Here is a 27,094-nt window from a genome sequence, read left to right on the forward strand (position 1 = left end):
AGGAGAGAAGGTAATTAATTTATGTTATAAGAGATGTTAGTATATAGATATGCTCAAATTCAGTTTATCGCAATTAATCTTTTGACACATTACTATATGACTTCGATCATCTAATCAAGATAGTCTTCCATGTTTTTATTTATTTAAACTCAGTCTTACAAGTTAACGATTTTAATAATAACCAACAAATATAATTAAATTATAGGATTAATGTTATAAAAAAATATTTAATTGAAGTTTGTAAAAAATAACTAAACGATGATTATATTAAAAATTAAATAATGTTGCAAAATATTTAAATATTTATCTTTTGTAATTTTGATTTAAATAATTTGTTTTATTTATAAGTCAAATGATCTGTTTATAAAATAATAATATAATTTATTATTTTGCATAAGTATCCTTAATTTAGATAAAACATATACAAATTAAAGTAAAATATTTAACAAAATATTATTTAAATGAAATAAAAATAATTAAAGATTGTCGTTATTTAAAAATAATAATGATTTTTAATCCAGAAGATTGGAAACAAATCAGAAAATTTCTAATTCATTGGATATAGGATTGGAATAAAAACTTCCCTCTCACAAAACATGATTTTTTTTTTTCAGTTGATTAGTTAGTTAGGTTTTGGGTTGTAGGTTGTCAGAAAATACTATAAAGTGTCATCACAACCCCATGATTCTTCACCCTTCCCCATCACATCAACTCTCTTTCTTGCTCAAACATAATAGAAGTGGCTTAACATGTGACATTTGTTTTTTTAGTTTTTATTTTGTTCTTGAAATCTTTATGCTTGCATTTGCATAGGTGAGTGAAGAAGATGTGAGAGGAGCGTTATTCCTCCACCAGCTTTATTTTTTGGAGGTCGGTCATTATTTCTGGTATCAATCGGTGAAAGTCTTATATCGATTAGAGATAAGTTTAATTCATAACATATTAATATGGTATTAGAATAAGGTTAGACCTCATCTTATAAATTTTTTTAAACATTTTGTTCTATTCGATATCGGACCGCTAATGACAATCCTCACCTTTTAAACTAATTTTGTAAAATTGAATTAAGTTTAAAACTCACTTCTAAAAGATTAAAAAAAAAACATCTTTACTTCCATTTTTATTTAGACACAAGAAAAAGAAGAGCGAGTTTTTGTTCGAGTCAAAAATATGATAATCTAATTATTATTATTATCAGAACTTAGAGGTTAACTATTAGAACTTGTACTTGAAATACATTTCATTCTTGGATCACCAATGGTAGAAAGTCTGACGTAAATACCGATACACTTCATTCAAAAAGTTTATAAAGATATCTTTCAAGTGTGATTTAGAAGACCATATATAAATAAAAAATAGTTGAGAGAAGGAAATTTATTTTTTTTATAGACATATCATTCAATAGATAGGCTGAAATTCAGTTACAGCAACTTAGATGTGCAACATAACAGTTAAAAAACATTCATCTCTACACAGTTTTGTTTTGCATCTTTTCACAGAAAACGCTGCAAAAATGGCAACGTGATTTCCATTACTTTCACTGTGAGTTCTGCATTGGATGCTGCACCTTTTACCAATCACGAATCATAACTGGTACGTTTTTTTATTTCCTTTCTCTCATTTTCGGTTCACCCCTTTTGGAAATGCCAATGCCTCTAAAGGATGACTTTTGAGTAACAATAAGACAAAACGAAAAGTAAACATAATTCTGCCTCCTACTCCCCTTCCATTCTAATAAATATTACCATCTTCGGTACAAAATAATAATAGTAACCCTTTCCATCATTCACAAAAAAAAAAAAGAAAAAAAATTACAGCTGAACAAATTACCGACCACCTCATTTGACTTTAACGAAAACAACCTTGGCAGTATCTGCAGGCACATTTTTCAGTGCAAGTTTCTCAGTGTCCGCTTCTGATTTCATTCTTTTCCCTCTCTTTTTTTCTACGACATTGTTGTTGGTGTCTTTGTCTGCCAGAAGCACCGCAGTGGTGGTTCATCTGAGAGTGAGAATTTCACGACCTGGTACTCTGCCGGAAAATGCAACGCATTTTCTGTTTGGTGTCTCTGCTTTCTCTGTTTTCCCTCTGTCTCTCCCGACCCAATGCAGAACTCACAGAGGACAAGCAAGCACTGCTTCATTTGGTGGAAAAGTTGGCTCCTTCACGACCCCTCAATTGGAACGCAACCTCTTCTCCTTGTACCTCTTGGACCGGTGTAACCTGCAACTCCGACCACTCACGAGTTATAGCCATTCATTTACCAGGCTTCGGCTTTCACGGAACCATTCCTCCCAATACGTTAAGCCGTGTCACGTTCTTGCAGACACTCAGTCTCAGATCTAACTCCATAACTGGTCCTCTTCCCTCTGATTTCTCCAACCTCTCCAACCTTTCCTTTCTCTACCTTCAGTTCAACAATTTCTCTGGTCCCTTACCTGACTTTTCTACCTGGAGGAACCTCTCTGTTCTCGACCTCTCCAATAACTGTTTCACCGGCACCGTTCCTCTCTCCCTCTCCCGTTTGACTCACCTAACTTCCATCAACCTCGCCAACAACTCGCTTTCTGGCCAAATCCCTCTCTCTCTCCACAGGTTTCCCGACTCTGCTTTCGTAGGAAACAACAATGTCTCTCTCCAGACAGTTTCACATTCCAAATCTGCGAAACACCGTGAAACGGCGCTGTTTTGGGTTGTTGTTGCCGCTGCTTCTGTTGCTCTTGCAATGTTCCTTGTTTTTATCTTCGTGTGCTGGTCCAGAAAGAAGAAAGGGGATTCCTTTGCTCGGAAGTTGCTGAAGGGAGATATGTCTCCGGAAAAAGTAGTGTCCAGGGACCTTGATGCGAATAATAAAATCTTTTTCTTTGAGGGGTGTAGCTATGCGTTTGATTTGGAGGATTTGTTGAGGGCTTCTGCTGAGGTACTGGGGAAGGGGACGTTTGGTGCTGCATATAAGGCTGCGTTGGAGGATGCTACCACTGTCGTTGTGAAGAGGTTGAAGGAAGTGGCTGCTGGAAAGAAAGACTTTGAGCAACACATGGAGATTGTGGGGAATCTGAAACACGAGAATGTGGTTCAGTTTGTTAGGTTTTACAGAGGGGGTTTCACTAGGGAGAACAAACACCCAATGAGACTTGAGCCTAACCACATAAGATATTGACACCACTCTCAACCCAAAACCTTAAGGCAATGGGTTTATGGGCCTTGATCCTTATATGGTGCTCTACTTTCTCAATTCTGGTCAATGTGGGACTTAGACTCACACTTGGATTCCTAACAATCTCCCCCTCAAGGGTGAGTCCCTTCAACCACATTGGTACACTCCCCCTCCAGCGGAAGCATTCCCAACCACGAGTACCCCTTCTCGTACCGCCGTTCATCTTAACGGGACACGCTTACCTGGAACCCTTGCCAGGAAGACTTTCGATACAGGGACCTGCACTCGTCTAAGCCGGTTTTAACCATCGGCTCTGATACCACTTGTTAGGTTTTACAGAGGGGGTTTCACTAGGGAGAACAAACACCCAATGAGACTTGAGCCTAACCACATAAGACATTGACACCACTCTCAACCCAAAACCTTAAGGCAATGGGTTTATGGGCCTTGATCCTTATATGGTGCTCTACTTTCTCAATTCTGGTCAATGTGGGACTTAGACTCACACTTGGATTCCTAACACAGTTAAAGGGGTATTACTATTCCAAAGATGAGAAACTCATGGTCTATGATTACTACACTCAAGGGAGTCTCTCTACTTTGTTGCATGGTATGTACCTTAATTTTGTTTTCCTACATTTTCATGTCATGTCCATGCTCACTTGTTTAGAATCTTTCGCTTTCTGGGTACCTGGATGTGGTTGTTGTATCTTAGATTTTGTCTCTGTATAAGCTTGAACTCAGCTATATACATTGCAAAATTGAATGGATAGCACAAGATTTGAGTTTGAAATATAGCTTCTGATTGTACCTGTGTTCTAAAACCAAACAGATCTTTGTGAGTTTACTATGACTGAGAAATAATGGTTTCTGAGTTTTTCAGGTAAAAGAGGAGAGGATAGGGTGCCTTTAGATTGGGAGAGCAGAATGAAAATTGCTTTGGGTGCTGCACGAGGCCTAACTCGGATCCACTGTGAGAATGGGGGGAAGCTTGTGCATGGCAACATCAGATCCTCAAATATCTTTGTGAACACTAAACAATATGGTTGCATATCTGATCTTGGCCTAGCAACCATCATGAGTTCAGTTGCCATACCCATCTCACGCGCCGCTGGTTACAGGGCACCAGAAATCACAGACACTAGAAAAGCAACGCAACCTGGTGATGTTTACAGTTTCGGTGTGGTGTTGCTGGAGATTCTGACTGGGAAATCCCCTGTGTACACCACTGGTGGCGACGAGATTGTGCACTTGGTGAGATGGGTTCATTCGGTTGTGAGAGAGGAGTGGACCGCGGAAGTGTTTGACTTGGAGCTTATCAGATATCCCAACATAGAGGAAGAGATGGTGGAAATGTTACAGATAGCCATGTCTTGCGTGGGGAGGGTTCCGGAACAGAGGCCTAGGATGTCGGAAGTTGTAAAAATGATAGAAAATGTGAGGCAGATTGATGTAGCGGTGAATCAGCAACCATCCTCTGAGAACCAAGCCAAATGTGCAACACAAACCCCTTTAACCACTTAGAATCGATTCCCTCTGCGTGATATTTCACATCTTTTACCCCTTTTCTATCTCTACACGAAAAAACAAATCAATGATCTGCCTCTGGTCGATTTGAGTGTATCTGATAATGTTTTGTTCCAAATTCTGAATTCTGTCGGGCAAAAGCCAAACTAATTTAACTGATTTCTTTGTGATCGTATTTTTAATGTTTGGGGAGAAGAAGAACCAGATGATTGTACAATCCGGTGTTTGTTTCCTTGTTCTTGTGTTTTTGCTTTATGTATGGAAACTGCTCTTGTTTCTTTGATTCACAGTGTCATCTTCGTCAATAATCGTAACTGTGATTTTCCATTTTGAGATTATATCACTTGATGAACCTTTTTAGTTTGTAGAGATTTCAGAAGTGCCCATTGCGAGTGCAAGAAGGTAATTTTTTCTTTAAAGTGGTTTTTTAGGGGTGTTTTGTCCACGAAGTGACTAGTTTCAAAATAAAACAGACGAAGTTTTTGTTTATTAGACTAGTTTATTCATATTAGAAAAAAAAAAAGTAATGGACCGTACACTTCTCATTTGGGCCTGACTCCAAGTCCAGTATTTGCGCTGTCTCTCAAAGCCCGAATAAGAAAAGTTTCATTTTTTTAAATTTTGTACCTTACCACAAAACAGAGGTCACGGAAAGAAAACCTCCAAATACAAAAGTTCCAAATGACCCATTTAATTTTCTTTTAGGTAATATATATATATATATATATATATATATATATATATATAATAGACAAAATTATCTAACTGTACACTTATTTGAAATCTTATTCAAAAGTTTTTTTCTCATTTAAGAGACAAAGAAGTATTTTTTTTAAATTACCCAATTGTATTTATTGAGAGAGTGCCCATATTTATTTAAATGTAGGAGTTTCTTAACATGATATTAAATATGATTGAATTCGTTAAAATTTGTGTATACATAAGTCTATCAAACACAATTTTTTTTATAAATAATCATTTAAGGTTTAGTCTTTGAAAAAAATCCAGAAAAAAATTCTATAATGTATAAAGACATACAAATTAATCTGCAAAACTTTACAGCTTAATTTCAATTTAAAATGTACTCCGTAATATCAAATTAGTTCTTAAATACTGTAACTTGACGATAGAATAGTACAAAAACAAAAACAAAAAATTTAACACGTCATTATTACAACACTTTATACATATACTTTTGTTATTTCAATAACTAAATTCACACATAAACACAACCTCAACAATCCCCAAAAAAGCAAGAAAGTAATGGAATTACATACTTAACTAATCGAAATACTTTATATATTACTACTAGCATTTCAAAATTAACAATATAAAAAAGATTAATATGATGAGCATAGAAGTTATATTTATCTATGAATATATATTCGTTACTGTAAATACTTGGCTTAGGTCCATCAAATCCAAAATCATCTCAAAATAAAGAAATATAACTTCTGAAAATGAAGTTTAGACTGTGTTTCGATGTGGGAGGCGAACATTTATTTGAACAATTTTTAAATTTTTTATGTCTCTTATTATTTATTTAGTGTATCTATTTATTATTTATTTAGTGTATCTATTTGTTAATCGATTGAATGTACTTGTTAAAGGTTTTACGATGTTAAAATCAGTCAACACAAGACTAATCGGTTAAAACAATAAATATTGTAACTAATATGAGATAAAAATTCTAACAACTATATCATGCATTTGACCTTTATTTATAGCTTTCTCATGACTCGTGATTAGAGTTAGTCTAATCATGGCTCAATCACCATTTAATACTGATTACTGACCTATTTATGTGAATTAAGTCACTAATTGACTTTGAGTTGACCTGTTCGACTAGTTGCACAGACCAACACATCATTTGTATAAATAATCAGGAAGGAATCATGTGAACGGTCCAACTAACAATAATTGGGGGAGGGGTTTACATGACGCGCATTATGTCGCCCGATATGATGCATTACATAATTTATATAGAGTACCAAGATGAAATTTCTTTTGATGGTCCAACTTACGGTCATTGCATTGGAAAACGCTATCTATGAATAAACGCACTTATTTAGAAGATTTCGCTTAGAAAAAGTGTTACCGAATAATTTTTATTGAGTTGACCGACTAGTCCATACAATACATATTTCATTGATTTTAATTTCATTCATATATTCAATTATTATTATTTTTGTTATTATATTATATAAATTGCTAACAGAATCGACGAGTCTATTAAATTTTATACATGTACTTTATAGTAAACACACAGCTGCTCCATATTCTATAGACTAATAAAAGTCATACTCTCTTTTTCCGCTCTAAACATTGGAATAAATTGATGAGTTGAAGGTATTGTATGATGGCACGGAAATATTTGTTCAAGTGGTTACAAACTATAGGATATCTGTTTCGCACATTTTTCATATATTGGCCTGCCACTTTTCATTTGACCAAAAAAAATGTGTCTCAATTTGTTTAGTCTATAGTTACATTAAAGTTTTAAATACATAAACTTCTGTTAATCTTTAATACTTTGTTTAAAAAAGTAATGCCCAGAATTGGAAACAATGAGCATAGAGTGTGGACTTATATTAAAATCTGATTTGGCAATTAGAAATTGAAGATGAGTTTGAATCGATAGTATCGAAATGAATGTGGTGGCAATGCATTGCAGCTCCAAGTAAGTGTGTTTGGTAGAAATGTATTATGTGATAGGAGTAGCAGAAGGTGCACATGGTCCCGCACCGCACCGCATCGCAAACATTTATTAAGTTGGCTCGCTAACGGACACCTTATGGCGCCCCCACTCATCACGTGCTCCTCTTCTTTCTTACATTTACTACACCAAACTTAACCTATTCATTTCTCTCAAATTTTATTCATAAAAAAATATATAAATTAATATTTTTTTAATTTTTAATTATGGAATAAGTTAATTAATGACATAAAATTAATTAAGATGAAGAGAATAATAATTAAACAACAAAATTTAAAATTGTATGTAAACTCGAGTTTGGAAACAGTAAAATTATTGCGGGGAAGTGAAGACAAAGATAGAAGCGGTGAAAAGGTTCGCCACATGTTTCTCAAATAGCTATGTAATAACTTAGACTTCTCTGGCATGCATTTCTCGGGATTTCAATGATGAACCTACTTTCAATTATTATTATTATTTTTTTGCAAATTTATGTTATGTTTATTTAATGCTGATGAAAAAATAAACACTTCATATTTGATTGGTCCTTAAAGTATATAATTTTAATTTATTTAAGCTTAGTTCAAGATGTGTCAGACATTTATTTATATTATATTCTTTTACTTTATAGTAAATGTAACACGCTCAGTAGTAGGTCCATTAGTTTCTTTTTTTTTTCTTTTTTTTTTTCATTGTTATTGATTTCCCAAAACGCACCCCACTTTGCATGTGTTTTTCCTTTTCATGTTTCTCATTGTGATTTTACTTTTCATGTTCTTCCCAATGAGATCATATCCCTTTGAAATAGAGCATCTTTCACATTGATATGTTAATTTCACTTTTATTATAATATATTTGATCTTCAAGATTTTCTTAAATTGTTTAAATATTTTGAAGTTGTATTTTGGTTGATTGAATATTTAAAAACTAGAATGTAGTTAGTATTCCTCAAACTTTAATTTTGTGGTGTCTCTATATTGAGTTAATTTGCCTATTATTTTTTATTTTTTAATAACATTTCATATTGGATGAAGTGGTTGAAAGTGAATTTGTATAAATAATATTTATGATGTATTTAAATATATTTTTTACAATTTTTTTAATTTCAGTGACTCATTCTACTTTTGTTTTATCATGGTAGAGTCTTCTACCGTAATTGTAAATTACATATTAGAAAAATATCTGATCAAATTGTATACATTGGTGGAAATACATGTGTAGTTCATTTTTTTAATAATAATAAATGATAAAAAATATATAATTATAAAATTGTATACATAGGTGGAAATACATGTGTACATGTAGTTCATTTTTTTTAACAATAATAAAAGATAAAAAATTATAATTATAAATATAAATATAAACATTTTATATAATAAAAGATCATTCTTTTTAGATAATTTTTTATTATAAATATATTTGTAGTTTAAAAAATGGTTAAATTTAAAAAATATGAAATAGAAAACGTAGATAAATTATATATATATATATATATATATATATATATATATATATATGTACTTTGACTGATGAATACGTTTGTCTGTAAATCCTGCACTGAATACAACATTATAATAGTAGTATGTTTTACAATATGCGTGGTATATATGATCTTCTTCTTCTTTTTTTTCTGTGCTATATCTGTATAATTTGTTTACTTTTAAGTGATATTAAATGTTACCATAAGTTTATAATTTCTTATTTGATTCAAACAGTTATTTGGGTGTTAGAAACTGAATCGAAGAAGAAAATTTTGAAGTTATTTTTATTTTTAATATAAATGAAACATTTTCTCATTAATTTTGTATCTTCTTATAATTATAATATTTAGGTCTAAGTTTAAAATTTCATTTTCTTTACTTTTAAATCCACTGTTTACTTTTCTTGTTTCTTTTATCATTTTAATTTCTGTGTGATATTTAATCTAGAAAACATTTTATTTTTTTTTATTTGAAAGTAATTAACCCTTTGACTTCACGCGTTGTTTAAGGTACGAAATTAAGAAGTGGATTTTTTAAATCATAGTACTATAACCGCATATAGAATTTAAACAAGGGTAAAATAATTTAATTTTTTTTGTTTGAATATGCAACATAAATAGCCTGAAAAGGTTTTCAAACTTTTTTTTTTCTCTAGAAGATAAAGTAGTTCTGACAAATTTAACATGTTAGTTTATTTCACTTCAAATAATTCAACTTAGAACTTAATTGATTAATTTATATTTATATTTAAATTTAAGAAATAAGTAATTGAAAAAAATGGAAGGAGCTGATAAAAAAAAAAGATTGCAGAATGGGAGAATTTGAGTGAATGAATGTTATGATGGTGTAATGATAATAGGTAAAAACAAAGCACATATCGGTGACAGTGCCACTGAGTTTCCATATGAGTGTGGTTAATCTCCAAAATGACAACAAGTACCGGAGCTTCTCTGCATTTTGTGGCTCAATGCATGCATCAAACTATCAACGCTTCTAGAACTATGAGCCAACGGTAATAATAACTACTCATTTTCCAACCAACATAATCATCACCTTTTTATCTTCCAACTATTTTCTAGTAATAATAATTACTCATAAGTTTTTGAAAATATATTATGAAATAAATATAGCAAGATAATTAATTACTGTTTTTGCAAAAAAAAAAAAAGAAGAAAAAAGAAAACTTCTTTTATTTGTTTCACAGTTGCAGGGACATGAGACCAGTGCCGTCTTCCTTAAAATATCTTGCACTCTTGCTGTGTGTTGGTTAATGTTACGTCTTTCGATAAATTTTATCTCAAAAGTTATCGTACAGCTTTTCATGGCGTGGAAGTAGCTATGAAATCAGAAAGTCATCAATTAATATACTTCTTTTTCAGTCAAAGTTTTATATTACTTAATATTTCTTTAATCTCATTCAAATATTCGCAACTTTAAGAATACATTTTTTATTGTTTTGGTAATACTCTCACTTTTTTGTAGTGCAGAATATTGTTTAAATATCCTCTGCACTTGACAAATAATTTAATAACAATTAAGAAAAGTTGGATTTATCTTTCTTTTATTTTTCTTAAGTTTGAAACGAGTAATACTGCCTCCATTGATGTTAAAGTTATTTTAGAGTGTGATAATTAAGGGATATGTTTCTTTTTTTTTACTGTGTAAAACTTTCTAGTTATTAGGTTGTATTTTTTTTTTTATATTTTTTGTTTTAGTTAAAATCACTGTTCTGGCATTGCATCTCGAAATGGATTTCTTTTCGTGAAAAGTTCTCTTCGAAACTCTCACATAAGTCACAAAAGAAAATCTTATGAGTTGTATCAAATATTAATATTAACTTCTTTTTAATTAATTCTTGATGTTAATTTAAAAATATCATCTAATCAAGATACTCTCTTTTTCATAGATCTCTTATTCTTTTATGTTAAATTTTAAAAAAAAACACACACACATATATATATATATATATATATATATTATGTATAATATTATGTATACTTTTATTTGATTTTTATATTTTGTAAAAAATAATTGAATTCATATTTAGAACCCTACAAAATTAAGCATAAATGTTGGTATATACGTAAAATGGTTAATATGTAAAGATGAATCTAAATTTTAGTTCAACAAGAAACAGAATGTTAGCAAGCTCGTATTGTACCGCTTACCTATGGTTCTTAAATGTTCATATAATTACCGATATATTAACTCTAAACTATTTTAACTGTATTAATTATGTTAATTTTTCTTAATATATTATAAATTAATTATGAAAAAGTTTTAAATTTATTTTATAGTCTACTCTAAATAATTTGAACCCATCAATGTTATATTTAATGACCTTTGATCTTGTCTATAGTTTATTATTTCAGCTTGAAATTATTTGATTATTTGTATTCTATATTCACAATACAATGTGCAATACATAAGAAAATATATATTAAATATTTGATTAGCAAAAATTTATGATGCAGATGGATTGCTGACTAATTCCTGACTAATTGGGAACTTTACAAATACAAATTAAATTCTTTTAACCTTGAAGTTATTCACACCGAACTAAAAGACGTTTATAAAAAAACTAAAAATTAAAAGTTCATATTTGTATAAAGTAGGTTATAAAGTGTTAGGCATATTAAAATCTAAATAATCACCTCTAACAACTAGTAAATGACCTAGGTCTTGTTCGATAACTTTTTTAATTAAAATTATTGGAGTAGGTTCTGAGCGTTTTTTCAAACTTTTTCATGATAAATTCAATCGTGATAATAATATAAGTTTAGAATGAATGTATAACGTTATTCAAACTTTTTTTTATGATAAATAAATGGTAAATAATATAAGTTTGGAACCAAAATAACCTATTCAAACTTTTAGATGAAACAACAGAATTTTTTTTATTAAAAAAAGTTGAATGCTTTGATGGATAAAATATATTAATAGTCTAAAGTAAAAAGACCGGTCTTTCAACCAGACTACGTTTTATATAAGAAAAATATAAAGAAAAAAATCAATGGTAAAAAAGAAATGATATATAATATGCATAAGATTTAAAAGTATTTGCTACGCTAGTTTGTGTATAACTTTTAATTTTTTAAAATAAGTGTATTACTCAAAAAATTTATTTCCCTAAACATTGGTATATATATATATTTTTTTTCAAGACAAAATGCTAGTTAGCACTGTTGGAACACTATACAAGATATTTAGAGTATCTTTTGTACTATGATATTTTATAATATAGTCGAAGTTTTTAATAATTGAATCCTATTAAAATAGCATGATAAGTCGCTGCTTCTTATTTTATTTCCGTCAAAGGGGAGACTGGTAAGGTTTCAAAGTGTCTCATCTCACGTGATTGGACTGGCTTTTGTCCTTCTCCACGTGTCTTTTTTTAAATTGCCTAATAGGAACAGTAGCATCTCAAACGGTTGCAGGTACACAGAACCAGCGATTTTTTAATGCTAATTATTTCTTCAATTAAGGTTAGCAAAAATATCACTATTACTTAAAAAATATACCATAATAACTTATTTTCCAATGGAGATGTGAAATATTACATCTGTATAATGAGATTGCCGTCTCATTGCACCAAAGACAAAAACTACTGAAATAATAATAATAATAATAATTTTGTTAGTATTAACAACACGCGTGTTGAGAAATGAGAAATAATAAATGTGTAACGTTAACATTTTGTTGGTAAGGAAAGAAAGTTGATAAATGTTTTTAAAAAAGGTAGAGACATTAGGTGGTTTGTGTTTAAATGGAAATATTATATATATTTGAGTGAATTAGAGTGAATAGGTGTTGGAACCTATAAAATAGGGTTGGGTAGAGAAAGAAGAGTACTTAGAGACAGTTATCCTTGTATGGTGGTGGCAAGAGTGTTTGTTTGTTTGTTTACCTTTGCCAAAATCTCTGAGCCTCTTCTTCTCATTTCATTTCCTATCACCACTTTTTTTTTGGGTATCATCATTTCATCTCTGTGTAGTACACAACTTGCTGTGATTTTGCTGCAGGAATCAGGGTTCCGTTATTTTACTATTTCAAAACCATACAACACAAAGTACGCAACCACAGGAACTTGCTCTCGGCAGAGCAGTGCAGTGCATAGGTCGCAATTTCGGCAACGCAACACAGCGTTGCCAGCACCATCCCTTTATCTTTTCCGGAGAAGACATTGTTTAAGATTTAAAATGTAGCTTTATTTTTAATGTTTATGTTTTTTGTTTAGCCCCACAGAGTTCACAGGCTGAGGTCTGCTTCATATGCCTCCACTTTTTTCGTACCTTCTGTCCCCTTCCCTCAACTCCTTCACCCAACTTGTTCTGCACCACCCTCTTTCTTAATTTCACGCTCTGCTCTCTTTTTAACTTAACCCTTTTCTTCTTCAAATTACCACACTCCCCCCCTTCAATTACTCTCTCAACCATATCTATTCAATTCATAAATTCACCCTACATTTCTCACTCTTCTAAAAACGTGTCTTCTCTCCCTTCTACCTTTATTTATTCTCTTCTCCTCCCCCGTGTCCCAAAGGAATATCTCTCTCATCATCCCTTTTTCCCTTTCACTTTTCTCCACTTCTTCACTTCACACCTTCCTCCCTCCACCCTTGTTTTCCAACGTCAATGCTTTGTTACTCTTCCCTACCATGACTACGCCACCACCCACCAAGTACACTCACCACACCAAACTACTCACCCAAACACACCCACCAAAAAACCCATGTCCCAGACTAGTCAGAATAACCGTCACTGACACTGACGCCACCGACTCCTCCAGCGATGAAGAGCAAACCTTCCACTCTTCCAAACGCCAACGCCACAGGAGATTCATCAACGAGATTTCCATCGAGCCCTGTACCACCGAGAACAACAACGGCGACACCAACGGCGGCAACCGCGTCTTTTCTAAGAAGAGAGTTCGAAGAAGGAGTGTGGTGGGCAAAGGCAGGGCTGCAGAGACTCCGCGCGTGTCCACCGGAAAGAAATTCCGCGGTGTGAGACAAAGGCCATGGGGAAAATGGGCTGCGGAGATACGAGACCCGTCGCGACGCGTAAGGTTATGGTTGGGTACCTACGACACTGCCGAGGAAGCCGCCTTAGTGTATGACAACGCGGCCATTAAGCTGCGTGGACCCGACGCGCTCACCAATTTCATAATGCCACCTGCTACGTGGCACAACAAAGACCAGACGCCGGTGTCCAACGCTTCTTCCTCTGCTGAGGACACCGTAACTCAGAACAAAAACCTGTTTTCTCCCACCTCCGTACTTCACTCTTGTTCTTTGTCTGAGGAAGCTGAATCCGTGGCCGGCAAAGACGATGAATCCTCATCCGTGTCAGAGAGTTCCAAGGCCAAAGCTGAGTCACCGTTTCCGGTTCCGATTCCCAATGAACTAAAATTTGACTTCCCAGACTTTTTGGCGGCGCCGGACGTGTACGGCGAGTTGGGTGGCGCTGCGGCGGCCGAGAGTGTTTTGTTCCCGGATGATGAGTGGTCTGGTTTGTTTCTCACTGCTTGTGAGGATTTCGGTTTGAAAAGTTGGCATACGGACAGAAATCATGACTTTTTCCAAGATATCGATGATTTATTTGTCTCCGATCCTCTTCTTGCTCTTTGAAATCATGAGTTCCTTATATAACACACAGATTCCCGTCCTTGTCTTGCCCCTCAAATCGGCAAATTTTGTACCGGCGGGTAATCATAGCAATGTAATCACTAATAGTTTTTTTTTGTCACTTTTTTTCCTGTTATTCTCCTTGTCGCCCTTTCTAAAATTGTAACAGTGATGTAGTGACTGTGTTCCATCCTTCAAAGGTTGGAGCTTTTCAGTTTATAATACTAATTAATGAATTTAAATTGTTAGTTCTTTTATTTTTAAAGGGATTTTATTTTACTGTGAGAATTATTAAAATAACATGATATAAATCATTCGTTTCTCATTTATATTTTTCGTTTTATCTTTATTCACTTAACGTGTGGACAAAAGTAATTTAGAAATCATATTATAATTTAATTAAAATGTGTTTTTTTTTTTCTGTGACAGCTTTAAACTATGTTTCAAAAGAAACGGACAAAATGAGTATTATTTTTTGGTTATTATTTTAGCATTTTGTTTGATGCTGTTTGATGGGTTTGTATTATGGGACTAATCCCCACGTGAGCCCCGACCACAAGATGCACAAATAATTTAATTTTAATTTTCCTTGGTACAAATAACATAACATCGGGCATCTCTATAAGTACCAAAATTTTTTCCACTAAAAGAATTTTTTATAAATATTATTTTAATTTAAACTTTACAGACACTTCAAATTCAAGAAAATACTCTTTTACATAATTTTTTAAAATATCACATTTAAAATAATGTTCTTTATACGATGTATGTATAGATAAGGTTTACACAAAATATTAGATACCGTAACATCGGACATCTCTATATAAGTACCAAAAGTATCTCCATTGAAAGAATTTTTTTAAAATATAATTTTCAATAAAATATTATTTTAATTTAAACTTTTTAGACACTTCAAATTCAAGAAAATACTCTTTTATATAATTTTCTAAAATTTCACATTTAAAATAATGTTCTTTATACGATGTATATATAGATAAAGTTTACACAAAATATTAGATAAGTTAATGTATCGATCTCAAATAACACTTAAGTGATGATAATTCCATTATCGGTCTTATAATAAAATTTAATGTTATAATTATTGTTAATCAATATCTATAAGAGTTATTGTCAATATTTATAATTCCTAAGTATCATCAACATTTATTTGAGATATAATCCGTTTTAAAGTATATGTTTCGTCACTATCTTGTTTTTAAAAGATGTTTTTAATAATAAAAATTAAAAAAATATTTAAACTGTTTTAAACCTTAATTTTTAAATAAAGTCAAACTATTGGATACGGTAAAAATAGTTAATAACAAGGAAAATAAAAGTATATTAGTCTTATCCTAAAATATTTTTCAAGAGTATTAATCTTATTTATAAATATAACTTGTTGAAAAGTATTAAATAAGATTAAAAAATATTTACTTTACGCATTACTATATAGTGAAACCTATAATTAGTGACATTAAAAATACTAAACAAATTCGAAAAATACTAATCTTCTTGAAAATAACTATAAAAAGATCGAAACGTCTCAACACAATCTTATACATATTTATGTAATTAATAAAATAAAAATAGTTAATTAAAATTAATCGTTATGACTAAACAACTAATAAACCAAATGAAATGTGTTCTTTCCCGATGCCCATTTAGATAAAAATCCAATAGAAATAACATAAACAAATAACAATCCAATATTTTTATAATATAATACTATTATTTATCTTATGATACGATTTTTTTAATTGATATCCACATACAATAACTTAAACACGTCAAAGTATTTTTGAAGATACTTCAAATTTCAAATAAGACATCCAAGATTAGATTTACAAGTGACCGTAAATTGATTAAATTGATTAGTAAAAATTATAGATACTTCCATATTTTAAACAAGGCATTTAAGATTGAGAAGTGATCGCAAACAGAAGAGTAAAAATTATCTCAATATTAAAAAAATATATGTTGCACTTATTAAAATTTTCTTTAATAATTTTTTAAAATGTTCTAAAAGGAAGTGAACATTTCCTAGATTAAAACTAGAGTCTAAGGGTTGATGTAATATATAAGGATTGAAGTTTTACGATCACACAAATTTAATAATACGTTCACGAAAAAAATTAAATTGGACAATTATGTTTGTTGAATAAATAACTTAATTAACTAATATATTTGTTATTTAATATAAACAAGGTAATTATATATATATATATATATATATATATATATATATATATTTAATTTAAATCATTCCATCTTATTGTTGTGGTGCTCGCTTAGACTCTAACTTTCATTCTTTCCAATTGCAATTCGAATTAAGGTTGGTTTTTTCATCACTTTTGTCTAAAGGTTGTATTTTTTTTTTTCACTGAATTTTGTTTGTATTCAAACGTCGATTGTTCAGGTTTGAGAAGTTAGTTACAAAATTATAATTGCGAAAAATTTGGATTGAAAAACTTTAAACTGTTCACAAATTCTAAGGTATATATATTTTTTGTAGTATTTTTTTATCAAGTTTTTCATACTTTATAGCTTTACTTGAGATCTCTCAGAGTACTTAGAAAATTTTGACAATTTCTATAGTACATTCTTGAATTGTATATTATTTTTTTATAGTTTCAGTGGAGGAAAATATTGACGCAGGATTAAAACAAAAATCACAAATTGATGTTTGTTACATTTGTAACATATGATTATTGATGTCTCTTCAAAGATAATAAGCGTAAATTTATCGTCTCCCACTATGACATCGGGCTTTCAAGAGGTGTCAAAAGTCTAAAATAATATACGTTATAAGTTTTTTTTTTGTGTTAAATGTATAAAGAAACATAAAACAACAATGTTTTAATATTACATAGAGTTTTAATATATTCTCTTTGGTATGTTTTAAGCATGAAAAACATGCCTGCTACTTTTATATTTAGATGTAACCATGTTATCATATAATAGAAAATATTTGATTTTATGATCATTCAGAATTATTGTATCAAAACTAATATAGAAATAAATAAAAAGTTATAAGTAAATTTCGATAGGAATTGAAGATATAAAAATATTAAAAGCAGAAGGGGTGATATTTACGTGAAAGCTTATTAAAATTGTTATATTCTTCAGCGGATGTACGTTCAGTCCACTTCTGTATATTACTTGAGAATTTATAAGGAAAATGTTGTCCTGTTTAAGGAATTTGATGTTCAATATTTTTAATTTTAATATTTTTGGTTTAAAAAATGGTGTATATTTGGTTTAATGGGACTAAGTTGACTCGGTAAGGTTTTGTGTAAAGATTCTTATTATCGTTATGATATCGGATGACATGATACCCTCAAGAATTAACAATAATAAAATTCAAATAATTCTAATATCTTAAGTAGTGAACAATAATTTTATATTAATATTATAAAATCAACTTTTATAAGATAAGGTTTAGAATAAATCCATTTTATCTCTTACGTTATATCTAACACAAATAATTTTATATTAATATTATAAAATCAACTTTTTTCCCTTCTCCTACCACCCACTCAAAGCTTTTATCGAACCAAAGTCCTTGCATCGTGTTATCGCATACCTTGTGAATGTCGATCCACCACCTTGAGGCAGATCTTAACGTGATGGGATCATTCAAGTTCCTCCATGATCCATACTTAGACTCCAGGACCTGTTTCCAAAGACCGTTATCCTCCGTTCCTAACCTCCATTTCCATTTTGCTAAGAGTGCAACATTAAATTTTCGAATGTCTCTTAAGCCCAGGCCCCCTTCCTCCTTTGACTTGCAGATATTTTCCCATTTAATCCACGCTATTTTTCTATCATCCGAACCCCATCCCCAGAGAAAGTTCCTTTGAATTTTTAAGAGTTTATTGCTCACACATGTAGGCAATTTATAGAAAGATAGGTAGTATAGTGGCAATGCAGATAAAACTGATTTGATTAAGCATACCCTGCCAGCCATACTAATGAGTTTGCCCTTCCAATTAGATAATCGAGTTTTAACCTTCTCGATCATAGGTTGCCAAAATTGTTTGAGTCTTGGATTCCCCCCGATTAACATTCCAAGGTACATAAACGGGATTTTCATATGTTTGCAATTTAGTGTTTTCGAAAATATTTTTAACATAGATGCGTCCATGCCCGTCCCTCCTACTTTAGTTTTGGAAAAATTAACCCTTAGCCCAGACGCCAACTCAAAGGTCCTTAATACAGCTTTTAATGTCCTTGCATTTTGAGCTTTTGTTTCACACAAGAATAGTGTATCATCTGCAAACTGTAATAGCCCCACATTAGTTCCATTAGAACCCACTTTTATCCCGCTGTATAATTCTTTCTTAACAGCTTGTCTTACTAGCCCTGTTAAACCCTCTGCTACAATAAGGAATAAGAATGGAGCCATAGGGTCTCCTTGCCTAAGACCTCTCTTAGGAACAAACTCCTTAGTAGGGCTCCCATTTATCAGAACTAACACTGATGAGGAAGTCAGACACTCTCTAATCCAACCAACCCACCTATCACAAAAACCTAGTCTGTTCAACATACAGTATAGAAAATCCCAATTAACAGAGTCATACACTTTTTCATAGTCGACCTTCACTATTGCCAACCCCTTTTTTTTATGCCTACATTCCTCCACTACCTCATTGGCTACCAATATGCTATCCATAAGTCCTCTACCTTTAATTAATGCATATTGAGAGCTGTCTATAACCTTAGGCAACACGTTCTTAATCCTGTTTGCTAGGATCTTAGAGATTATCTTGTACACACAATCCACTAGTGAGATTGGTCTATAATCATCCAGCCCAAGAGGGGTTTGTTTTTTTGGTATTAATGCTATGAAAGACGCATTGCAACCTTTTGGAATTTTCCCTTCTCTCCAGAACCATCTCATCGCTTGATTGAAATCATCCTTCAATGTATCCCAGTTGTACTTTAGAAACATAAAGTTAAAACCATCTGGCCCAGGACTTTTAGTCTCTCCACATTGATTTATCGTCTCCTCTATTTTCCTATCTCCTATCTCCTTCGTTAGTGCCTTGTTATCTTCCTGAGATATGGTTTGAAACTCAATGTTTTGGAGGTTAATGCAAAACAATTTAGGTGTTGAAAATCTTTCCTCGAAGTCTTGCCTTACCTCCTCTCTTACCTTCGCTGGGTCCTCACACCATGTCCCATTCAGTTCTCTTATAAAATATGAAAATGATCTATGTCAATTGCGCTTGAACTTACTGACTTAAATTTTGAACAAAAATTAAAACAATCACGCAATATATTATTGTATATAGGAGTTAAATAGATCATATAACAAATTTAAAATAACAACATGTAAATCAATCGGTAAAAGATTGTTCACAAAGCTGTTAAAAATGTAAATATAAGTAGAAAACCACGAATAAAATAGGAAGTTATAAAAAAAATTGTGAAGGATGATATATGAATACTGTTATAAATTCATTGTGAGAAAACTGTGAATTGAGGGTGTGTTTAGTTTAGCGTTGGAGAATTAATTTCAGCTTAATCAAGTTTCCAATGCAGGAGGAAGAATTAATTGTTTCTCATTTATGGTGAATTTTTTATCTTTTAATTGATTTTGAAAACTAAACATGTACTAAGTTTGCGTTAGAACATCAATTCTAACCAATTCTATATCAATTTGACGTCAAACCAAACATGCCCCGGATCGGTACCGGTTTGTGACTTAGTAGAATGCGTATCTTCCTTTAACATGTGCAACGTTTTGTTTGTAGAGAAAGCAATTAAGAGAAAAGGGGAAGACTTTTGGCCCCCCTCAAAAGCCAAAACGCAAGTTCGTTTTGTGTTTCAGCCAAACTTGAGGTTGTTCCGAAATTCCAAATAAAAGCAAAAGAAAAAACCAGATTTGTGATTGAAGGCAACATGAAAATGCGTTTTGGCCTTTGGATTTGAACTCGATATCTGACAGAAGCAGAGAGGAGCAAGTGGCACAACACTTGTATACTTTTCATGGCACTAAAGCAGATATTCGTAGCCATTGCATTTGGACCACCATATTACTTCCTCGCCATTTTCATGCTTTTACCCTTCTTATACACACCCAAAAGTTTTTTTTTATTACAGATTAAACCTTAAAACATTTATCTAATTATTTATTGTTTTACGTTGGTAGTTACATAAATGTCTCTGGTTGAAATATTTGGCATTTATGAAGAAACGCGTCTCCTCTCAGTGTTATTCCACTAAACTACATACATATTTCCACAGTTTGCTTTTATCTTTTATCAGTAACTTTAATGTTTCGCGTTGAACAGCATTTATGAGAAACGCATTCGGCATTATTGCTTTTCCATAAACCGTATTATATGATGCATTAAATTTTATGCAGTATCAGTTGCAGAAACTCATTATAGTTTGAAATAAGATTCGATTCTTATACAGGTTAATATTAATAATAATAACATATGAAAAGGATTGCATGTGTTATATATGTTGCGGTTGTTAACAGGAAAACCCAGAAGTTAAAGGTTTCAAAGTGACAAACATGTTCAAAGTGTTGAAGGAACGTCTCTTTCTCGGTGGTGTTCCAGAGACATGTTTATTTATTAGTATAAGGTATGATGAATGGACATAGGAGGAGGTTTGAGAAAGAACATCATGTGCAAAGTTATGATATTATTTAATGAGAGCATGGAAATGATTTATAAGCATAGATTGTGGTGTGATAAAGGCCTGTAACATGGCCTGCAAGATTTGTCTTATATACAACTGGGATTTTTGAATCTCACCAAGCCCACTTGCTGCTTATTCTACCCTACTCACACTCTCAATCAGATTTGGACCCCCACCCTGCATATCCTCTATATATTTTCTTTGTTTTCCATTTTTATCATTATTATTATCACTATCTTCATAATATATCCACAAATTATGACTACAACAATGATGAATTATTAATTTGGTATTGAGTATTATCATTTTTGGCATCCAAAAAATTTTTAGTATCTTAGACTTCACTCTCTTTTCTTTTCTATAAATACAATTATTTTTTTAATTATCAAACTACTATTAAAATTGAGTTATATATCATCCGATAAAAAAATATCGGTTTAATTATTCTTTTGATATTTGATTTTGTTCAAATTTTCTAATTATTTTTAGTCTCAATTTGATCTTTCTGTCAAATTTTTATGAAGAATCAGAAACTAAAATTACATTAATTATAAAAAAAAACAAATCATTTTTATTAATAATTTTTAATTTTAATTAAAAATCACTATCTATTCTAGAACATTTAACAAAAATGATAAAATTACTCAATTTTTTGAAATAAAAATAAACTAAAGTATGAACTCAACATTTTTTTATGAAGACAAAAATAAAGAAGTTATATCAAAATAATTTTTCTTTTGTATTTGAGAAAGGCAGAAAAGATAAGGTGGAAGAGGCGAGAGAGGTTAAGGGATAAGTTCCTGTATGGAAAGAAACAGAAGAACCATAAAATGCCAAAAGCGCTTCCCCGTGATGACTCAGCATTCAGAATCAGAAAAATACAGCGTATCTTCCATGTTATTCTGCGGCCCCTACACTCTCAATCGCAGCCCTACACGTAATCAATCCAACGGCTTTGACCTCGTTTTGTGCAAGTGTACGTGCATCAGGGGATCATTTGGTCCCAACGTCCCATGGTCCCCGCATCACACGTCTCGTCAACCTCAATAACTGTTATTTCCTCCACCACGTGATTCTCAGCTTAACCTAAGTACTACTTAACTTATTAATATTTCTCTATTCAATACTTACTTAAACTGTAAATTAAAATTATAAATGGATTCCAAATTTCCTTCAGATATATTAAAATTAATAACATATTTTAATTCTTTTTACCTAATCTATTGAGTATCTTCAAATGAACTCTTAACTATAACATTTATAAGATAAAACAATTATATAATTCTTTTCTATTTTTGTTTTATTGTGTCCTTTTGTATCCAAAATACGACACCATATTTTGTATATAGTTTATGACACGCTTTTTTTTTTAGGCGTTTTCTTTTTTAAAAACAGATAAGAGTTTAAAGCTTAGATAGAAATATATTTTCCACACCATAAGTTGTTATTGTTAATATTTTTCCTCTAAGTAGTATTATTTTTACGCACATTTTTTTATAACTCGTCTTTTTGGATGTGTTTTTCATCACACTACTCATAATGCATGACTCTTAATTCTCATTTGTTCATCTCCTAATTTTAAAACCTCGTTCTTTTGAGCATGTTCTGTTATTGATGAAAACATGTTTTATTTAAATAAAGTATTATACCAACTAATGTACTAGTAAAAACTTTTAATTATTTTCATTTTCAAAATCTTAGTCGAGTAAAGTTTTTATTAGTCACGTCTTCGTATTATTCACATAAGGAAATACTAAGATGTTTCTACAAAGCCATACAAACTTCTGGGCCACCCAGTTTTGGGTTTTTATCATTATTTTTCTTTTATTTGGGCCCATTCAATTTTTGACGCGTCATTTCGACTACAACGCCGCAAACGATGGACCTTTGAGCTCTAATTAGAGGACCAGAGACTGGGCTTTTTTATATAACAGGCCCAACTGTATTTTTGATTAATTTAAATTTTGTATTTTGTTATAGTAAATTAATTTATTTTATCAACTGATTAAAAAATCATTTTAAGCGTATTTCAAATAATTAGCTCATGAGAATTGTCTAAATCTTTGTAAACTTTACTTACATAAATCAAACTCAATACCCTTTAGGTCTTCGCATGAGTATACATGCAACGGAGAAAATTGAAATACAGAAAACCAATAAACTACTTTGATATAGATGCAACCGAGAAAATTGAAAAGAAAAAAAGAAGTGTTTTAAATCAATAAAAAGAGTTTTCTTTTGTATATGGATAAATTGATATTATTACATTTTAATCCCTTGTTTTGTTTTTGTCTTCTCCAAAAGTGACAAACCACTTTGATATTCGTGAAATCAACATCGTTTTAAAATGTTGATGACATTGATTATTGACACGATGGAGTCAAAACGAGTCTTTCACTAGATACTGAATATTTTGCCTCTAAACTTTCTTCGAAACATTGTAGAAAATTTTTGGTTCTGTATAACATTCTATTAGAAGTTTTAGTTCACTAACATTGACTCATGACGTAATAGTCACATAATCAGTTCAGTAACTTGTAACGTGTTTAAATATTATACTAGACACTCAAATATTTGTTTTCATTTTAAACTGCACTTTTAATCCTTTTTCAACTTACATGATTCGATAACAATTTGGATTTTAAAAGATATGAACTTTGTGTTATGGAACAGGTCAAAGCACTCCAAGTATTCCCTATTAATTTTATTTTTTTGCTGATAAAGAAAATCCTAAATTTGGATTTACTAATTTCAATTATATGTCAATTAGGTTCGACGAACTTCTAGAAATATTTATGTTTATACTTTTTCTGGCAATTACAATGGTTAAAAAGAAGAATTAGCATAAACTCTTCGAGATTGATTGTGTTACTAGTTGATAAATTTGAACAAAAGGCCCGAAGCAAGTAAATCAAATATGACCTAATATCTCTGAACAATGGCATCACTAAATAAACAGAATATAACACTGAGTAGCAGCAACAAGAAGCTGGTAAGCAAACACAAACAGAAAACCCAAAAAAGAAGGTTGAATCGGTGTAGGGGAATTTTTCCCTGTCCATTAATCAAATCCTAATGTCAATGCTAATAACTGTATTATCGATAATAAATATAACACATTCCTTCATTTGAATTGAAACATTCAGAGGATGGAAGAGGAGTGGATGAGATAAGTAAGCGCCAAAGCCAACATCATCAACACATACGCAATCCCTTGATCTATCGACGTCCCTGAACAATGTACGTCAGAACACACAAACAAATGATTGCGAGTAGAGGAAGCACGTTTTCAGATCCAGTGAAAAAAAAAAAGCATTGCTTGTTGAATTTAGGAATCAGATCTGAAAAAAATAAAGTAGTTACCGTCGCTGGTGGGAGGAGGTGCCGGAGGCAGGGATTGAGCATTGGCGGAGAGAGGAATGTAAAGAGTGAAGATGAGAGAGAGAAACAGAGTAAATAACCCGAAACCCAAGGAAAACCTAAAAGAGGCCATGTTTACGGTTTTGGCGCAGACTCAGACTGTTTCTCTCTCTCAAAGTTTGCAAAGTGCAGTGATGAGATGAGAGGAGAAAGAGAAGGAAGAAACTGCAGAGAGATTTTAACAGGCTAAGGCCGTTGCGATGCGAAGGAGAGGCAGATATAAAAACGAATAGAGGGAACCGGTGAAGCCGGTATGCAGTGCAGTGGTGGGACCCAGGCGCATGTTATGAGCTTGGTGAGGCCATGTGATTGCCCTTTTCGGTTTGGATTCCAACCAGCCACAACGCTGACACTCTGTGACCTTTTGGCGCCATATGCTTTTTCTAACTTTCCTTTTCAAATTATATTTTTAGAATCTTATGTGTGTTTTCACTTCTGAGATTGAGTTTCTCGATCATTTTATTAATGTAATAAATTAAAAATTATATCTAATTAAAGAAAAAGTAAAAATGTTAAATTATTTTTAATTGAAGTAATTTAAAATTATAAAATTATATTTAGATGAGTTAATTTTTTTAAAAAAATATTAAATAAATAAATAGGAAAAAAATAATTATTTAAATAAAAATATAATACATTTAGAAATTTATTTTGAAATATAGTTTAAAGATTTGGAATATTGAAGTGATTAATTAAACGACAAATGAATAAATAAAAATAAAAACGAGTTAAGGATAAAATATTTTTTATCATTAATCATTTTTAAATCTGTGAGAATAGATGAGAAAATCATATAATCTTTTTTTTTCATCAGTATTAAATATTAGAAAGAGAATACACTTCTCACTCTCAAATCTGTTTTTTTTTTTATTTTCTAAGTAAATCTTTACAATGGCTTAAGTGTTATTAATTTGTTATATGAATAGACTATCACTTTATTTTATAATTTAATGATTTTTATTGACTGTTATTTACCATAATTATTTTATCTTTGTGTTACGAAATACTAACGTCAGATAACTTAATATTTCTTTTGACTATTTTAGCATATAATTAATATTTAATTTAAATACAGAGAAAACTAACACATCTATAATTTTGGAAGACCGAGTAATATAGAGTGTCATGTTTAGAAAACACTCCCGGTTTAATGCCAAATAGCCCTAAACAAAAGTTGGGTGTGAGAAATACAATATGAAGATGTAAAAATATTATATAAAAATTTATAGAGATGAAAATAGTAAAAAGTATAAAGAAATATTGAGAATTATTTGTTAGGCCATCGAACTATTAAATAAAAAATAAAAGAAAAAATAACTAAATTTATCAAATAGTACGTAGACTCATATATTAGTTGGATAAAAGAAATTCTGTGATTTTTCCATTCCTTGGTTAATGAAACATTTGTTCTAAAAAAACTAAAATTTATATCATGATGGTCTACCTTATAATTTCGTCCATGGTGTTTTTGATCATTATTCAGCATATATACAATAATTATGATGACGCGAAAATTTAAAGCATTAAACGCTTTGCAAGTAAATACTTTATGGAAGAGTGTATTGTGGTATTTAATTTAACCTTCTATGTATGATTCTTTGGAGAAAAAGGTATGATATATTAAAGATCAATGTAAAACTGTGTATTATTTCAGAAACAAAAGAAAATGATTTACCTTTTAATATGTATGAATAACTTTAGACTTTTTTATTTTTTGAGGAAATCGAGCAATATTACGTAATAGTTAGTTTTTTTTTTCTGTGAAATTTTATAATTTCTATTTTTTAGTTGAATAGTTAGTATCTTTTAGACACAATGCATACTATAAATGTGATTTTTTCATACAACTAAAAAATTAATTAATAGGATATATATACTAGTGAAAATATATACTGTGTGTTTACTTTTTTTAGATATAAAAAATAAAATAAAAATATATTAATAATTATTATAAAAATAAATATAAATAATTTTTATTTATTTTATAGTAGTTTTATAATAAAAAATTAGTTAAGTTTAAAAAAACAGCCAAATTAAAAAAAATGGTTAAAATTTAAAATAATTAAATTAATAAAATAAATATGAACATCAGAAAGGAACCATTTACATATAGGTATAGATGATTTATTGTAACTCAAATTCTTAATAAAATATTCTTTCAATATTATATATGTTTGAAATAAATGATAATTAATTTATATTCTGATACATGAATATTTGGTAAAAAAATTAAAAAATAAATAAAAACGAAATATTAAAAGAGATAAACAGTTAATAAAATAAAATATACATATAACATAAAAAAATAAAGTCATTTGATATTGTTGACAAAAGAGATTATATTTAAAAGAAAAGAAAAACTAAGCTAAGAATATAACGAGTATTATATGTAGGCTTAATTATATTAATTATGTTTTGAGTATTTCATAAATTTAAGAATTTTTAATTGATTTTTTATTAAATTTTTGTGATATATATAGTCTTCAAAATATTAAAATTAAATAATTTTTATTGTTATTGTTAATTATATGACA

The 27,094-nt window shown here is 30.7% G+C and overlaps 3 protein-coding genes across 3 annotated transcripts; 2 read left to right on the forward strand and 1 right to left on the reverse strand.

Moving 5' to 3' along the window:
• The first annotated feature begins 1,740 nt into the window (after positions 1-1,740).
• LOC114171626 (putative inactive receptor kinase At4g23740) lies at positions 1,741-4,967 on the forward strand. Its single transcript, XM_028056532.2, has 3 exons — positions 1,741-3,076; positions 3,680-3,767; positions 4,041-4,967. Exons 1-3 carry the CDS (start codon positions 2,042-2,044, stop codon positions 4,679-4,681), a joined length of 1,764 nt encoding a protein of 587 aa, XP_027912333.2. The 5' UTR covers positions 1,741-2,041; the 3' UTR covers positions 4,682-4,967.
• Positions 4,968-12,720: 7,753 nt separating this feature from the next.
• LOC114172965 (ethylene-responsive transcription factor CRF2-like) lies at positions 12,721-14,751 on the forward strand. Its single transcript, XM_028057135.2, has one exon. The coding sequence runs from the start codon at positions 13,518-13,520 to the stop codon at positions 14,487-14,489; it is 972 nt and encodes a 323-aa protein (XP_027912936.2). The 5' UTR covers positions 12,721-13,517; the 3' UTR covers positions 14,490-14,751.
• Positions 14,752-24,047: 9,296 nt separating this feature from the next.
• On the reverse strand, positions 24,048-24,767 carry LOC114174036 (arabinogalactan protein 41-like). The gene is made up of 2 exons (XM_028058775.2): positions 24,504-24,767; positions 24,048-24,371 (listed from the first exon to the last, which is right to left on the reverse strand). Exons 1-2 carry the CDS (start codon positions 24,631-24,633, stop codon positions 24,283-24,285), a joined length of 219 nt encoding a protein of 72 aa, XP_027914576.1. The 5' UTR covers positions 24,634-24,767; the 3' UTR covers positions 24,048-24,282.
• Between the last annotated feature and the right edge of the window lie 2,327 nt (positions 24,768-27,094).

Source organism: Vigna unguiculata, chromosome 2, assembly GCF_037176805.1.
Source record: "Vigna unguiculata cultivar grain cowpea cultivar isolate G323 ecotype 2 chromosome 2, ASM3717680v1, whole genome shotgun sequence".
Taxonomy (NCBI): Eukaryota; Viridiplantae; Streptophyta; class Magnoliopsida; order Fabales; family Fabaceae; genus Vigna; species Vigna unguiculata.

Bases quoted from the DNA above. Each gene is read 5' to 3' on its own strand.
- LOC114171626 (XM_028056532.2), top strand. From the start codon at position 2,042: ATGCAACGCATTTTCTGTTTGGTGTCTCTGCTTTCTCTGTTTTCCCTC. The intron at 3,077-3,679 runs CAGTTTGTTAGG...GGATTCCTAACA, and splicing joins TGAAACACGAGAATGTGGTT to CAGTTAAAGGGGTATTACTA. The intron at 3,768-4,040 runs GTATGTACCTTA...TGAGTTTTTCAG, and splicing joins TCTCTCTACTTTGTTGCATG to GTAAAAGAGGAGAGGATAGG.
- LOC114172965 (XM_028057135.2), top strand. From the start codon at position 13,518: ATGACTACGCCACCACCCACCAAGTACACTCACCACACCAAACTACTC.
- LOC114174036 (XM_028058775.2), bottom strand. From the start codon at position 24,633: ATGGCCTCTTTTAGGTTTTCCTTGGGTTTCGGGTTATTTACTCTGTTT. The intron at 24,372-24,503 runs GTAACTACTTTA...TACATTGTTCAG, and splicing joins ACCTCCTCCCACCAGCGACG to GGACGTCGATAGATCAAGGG.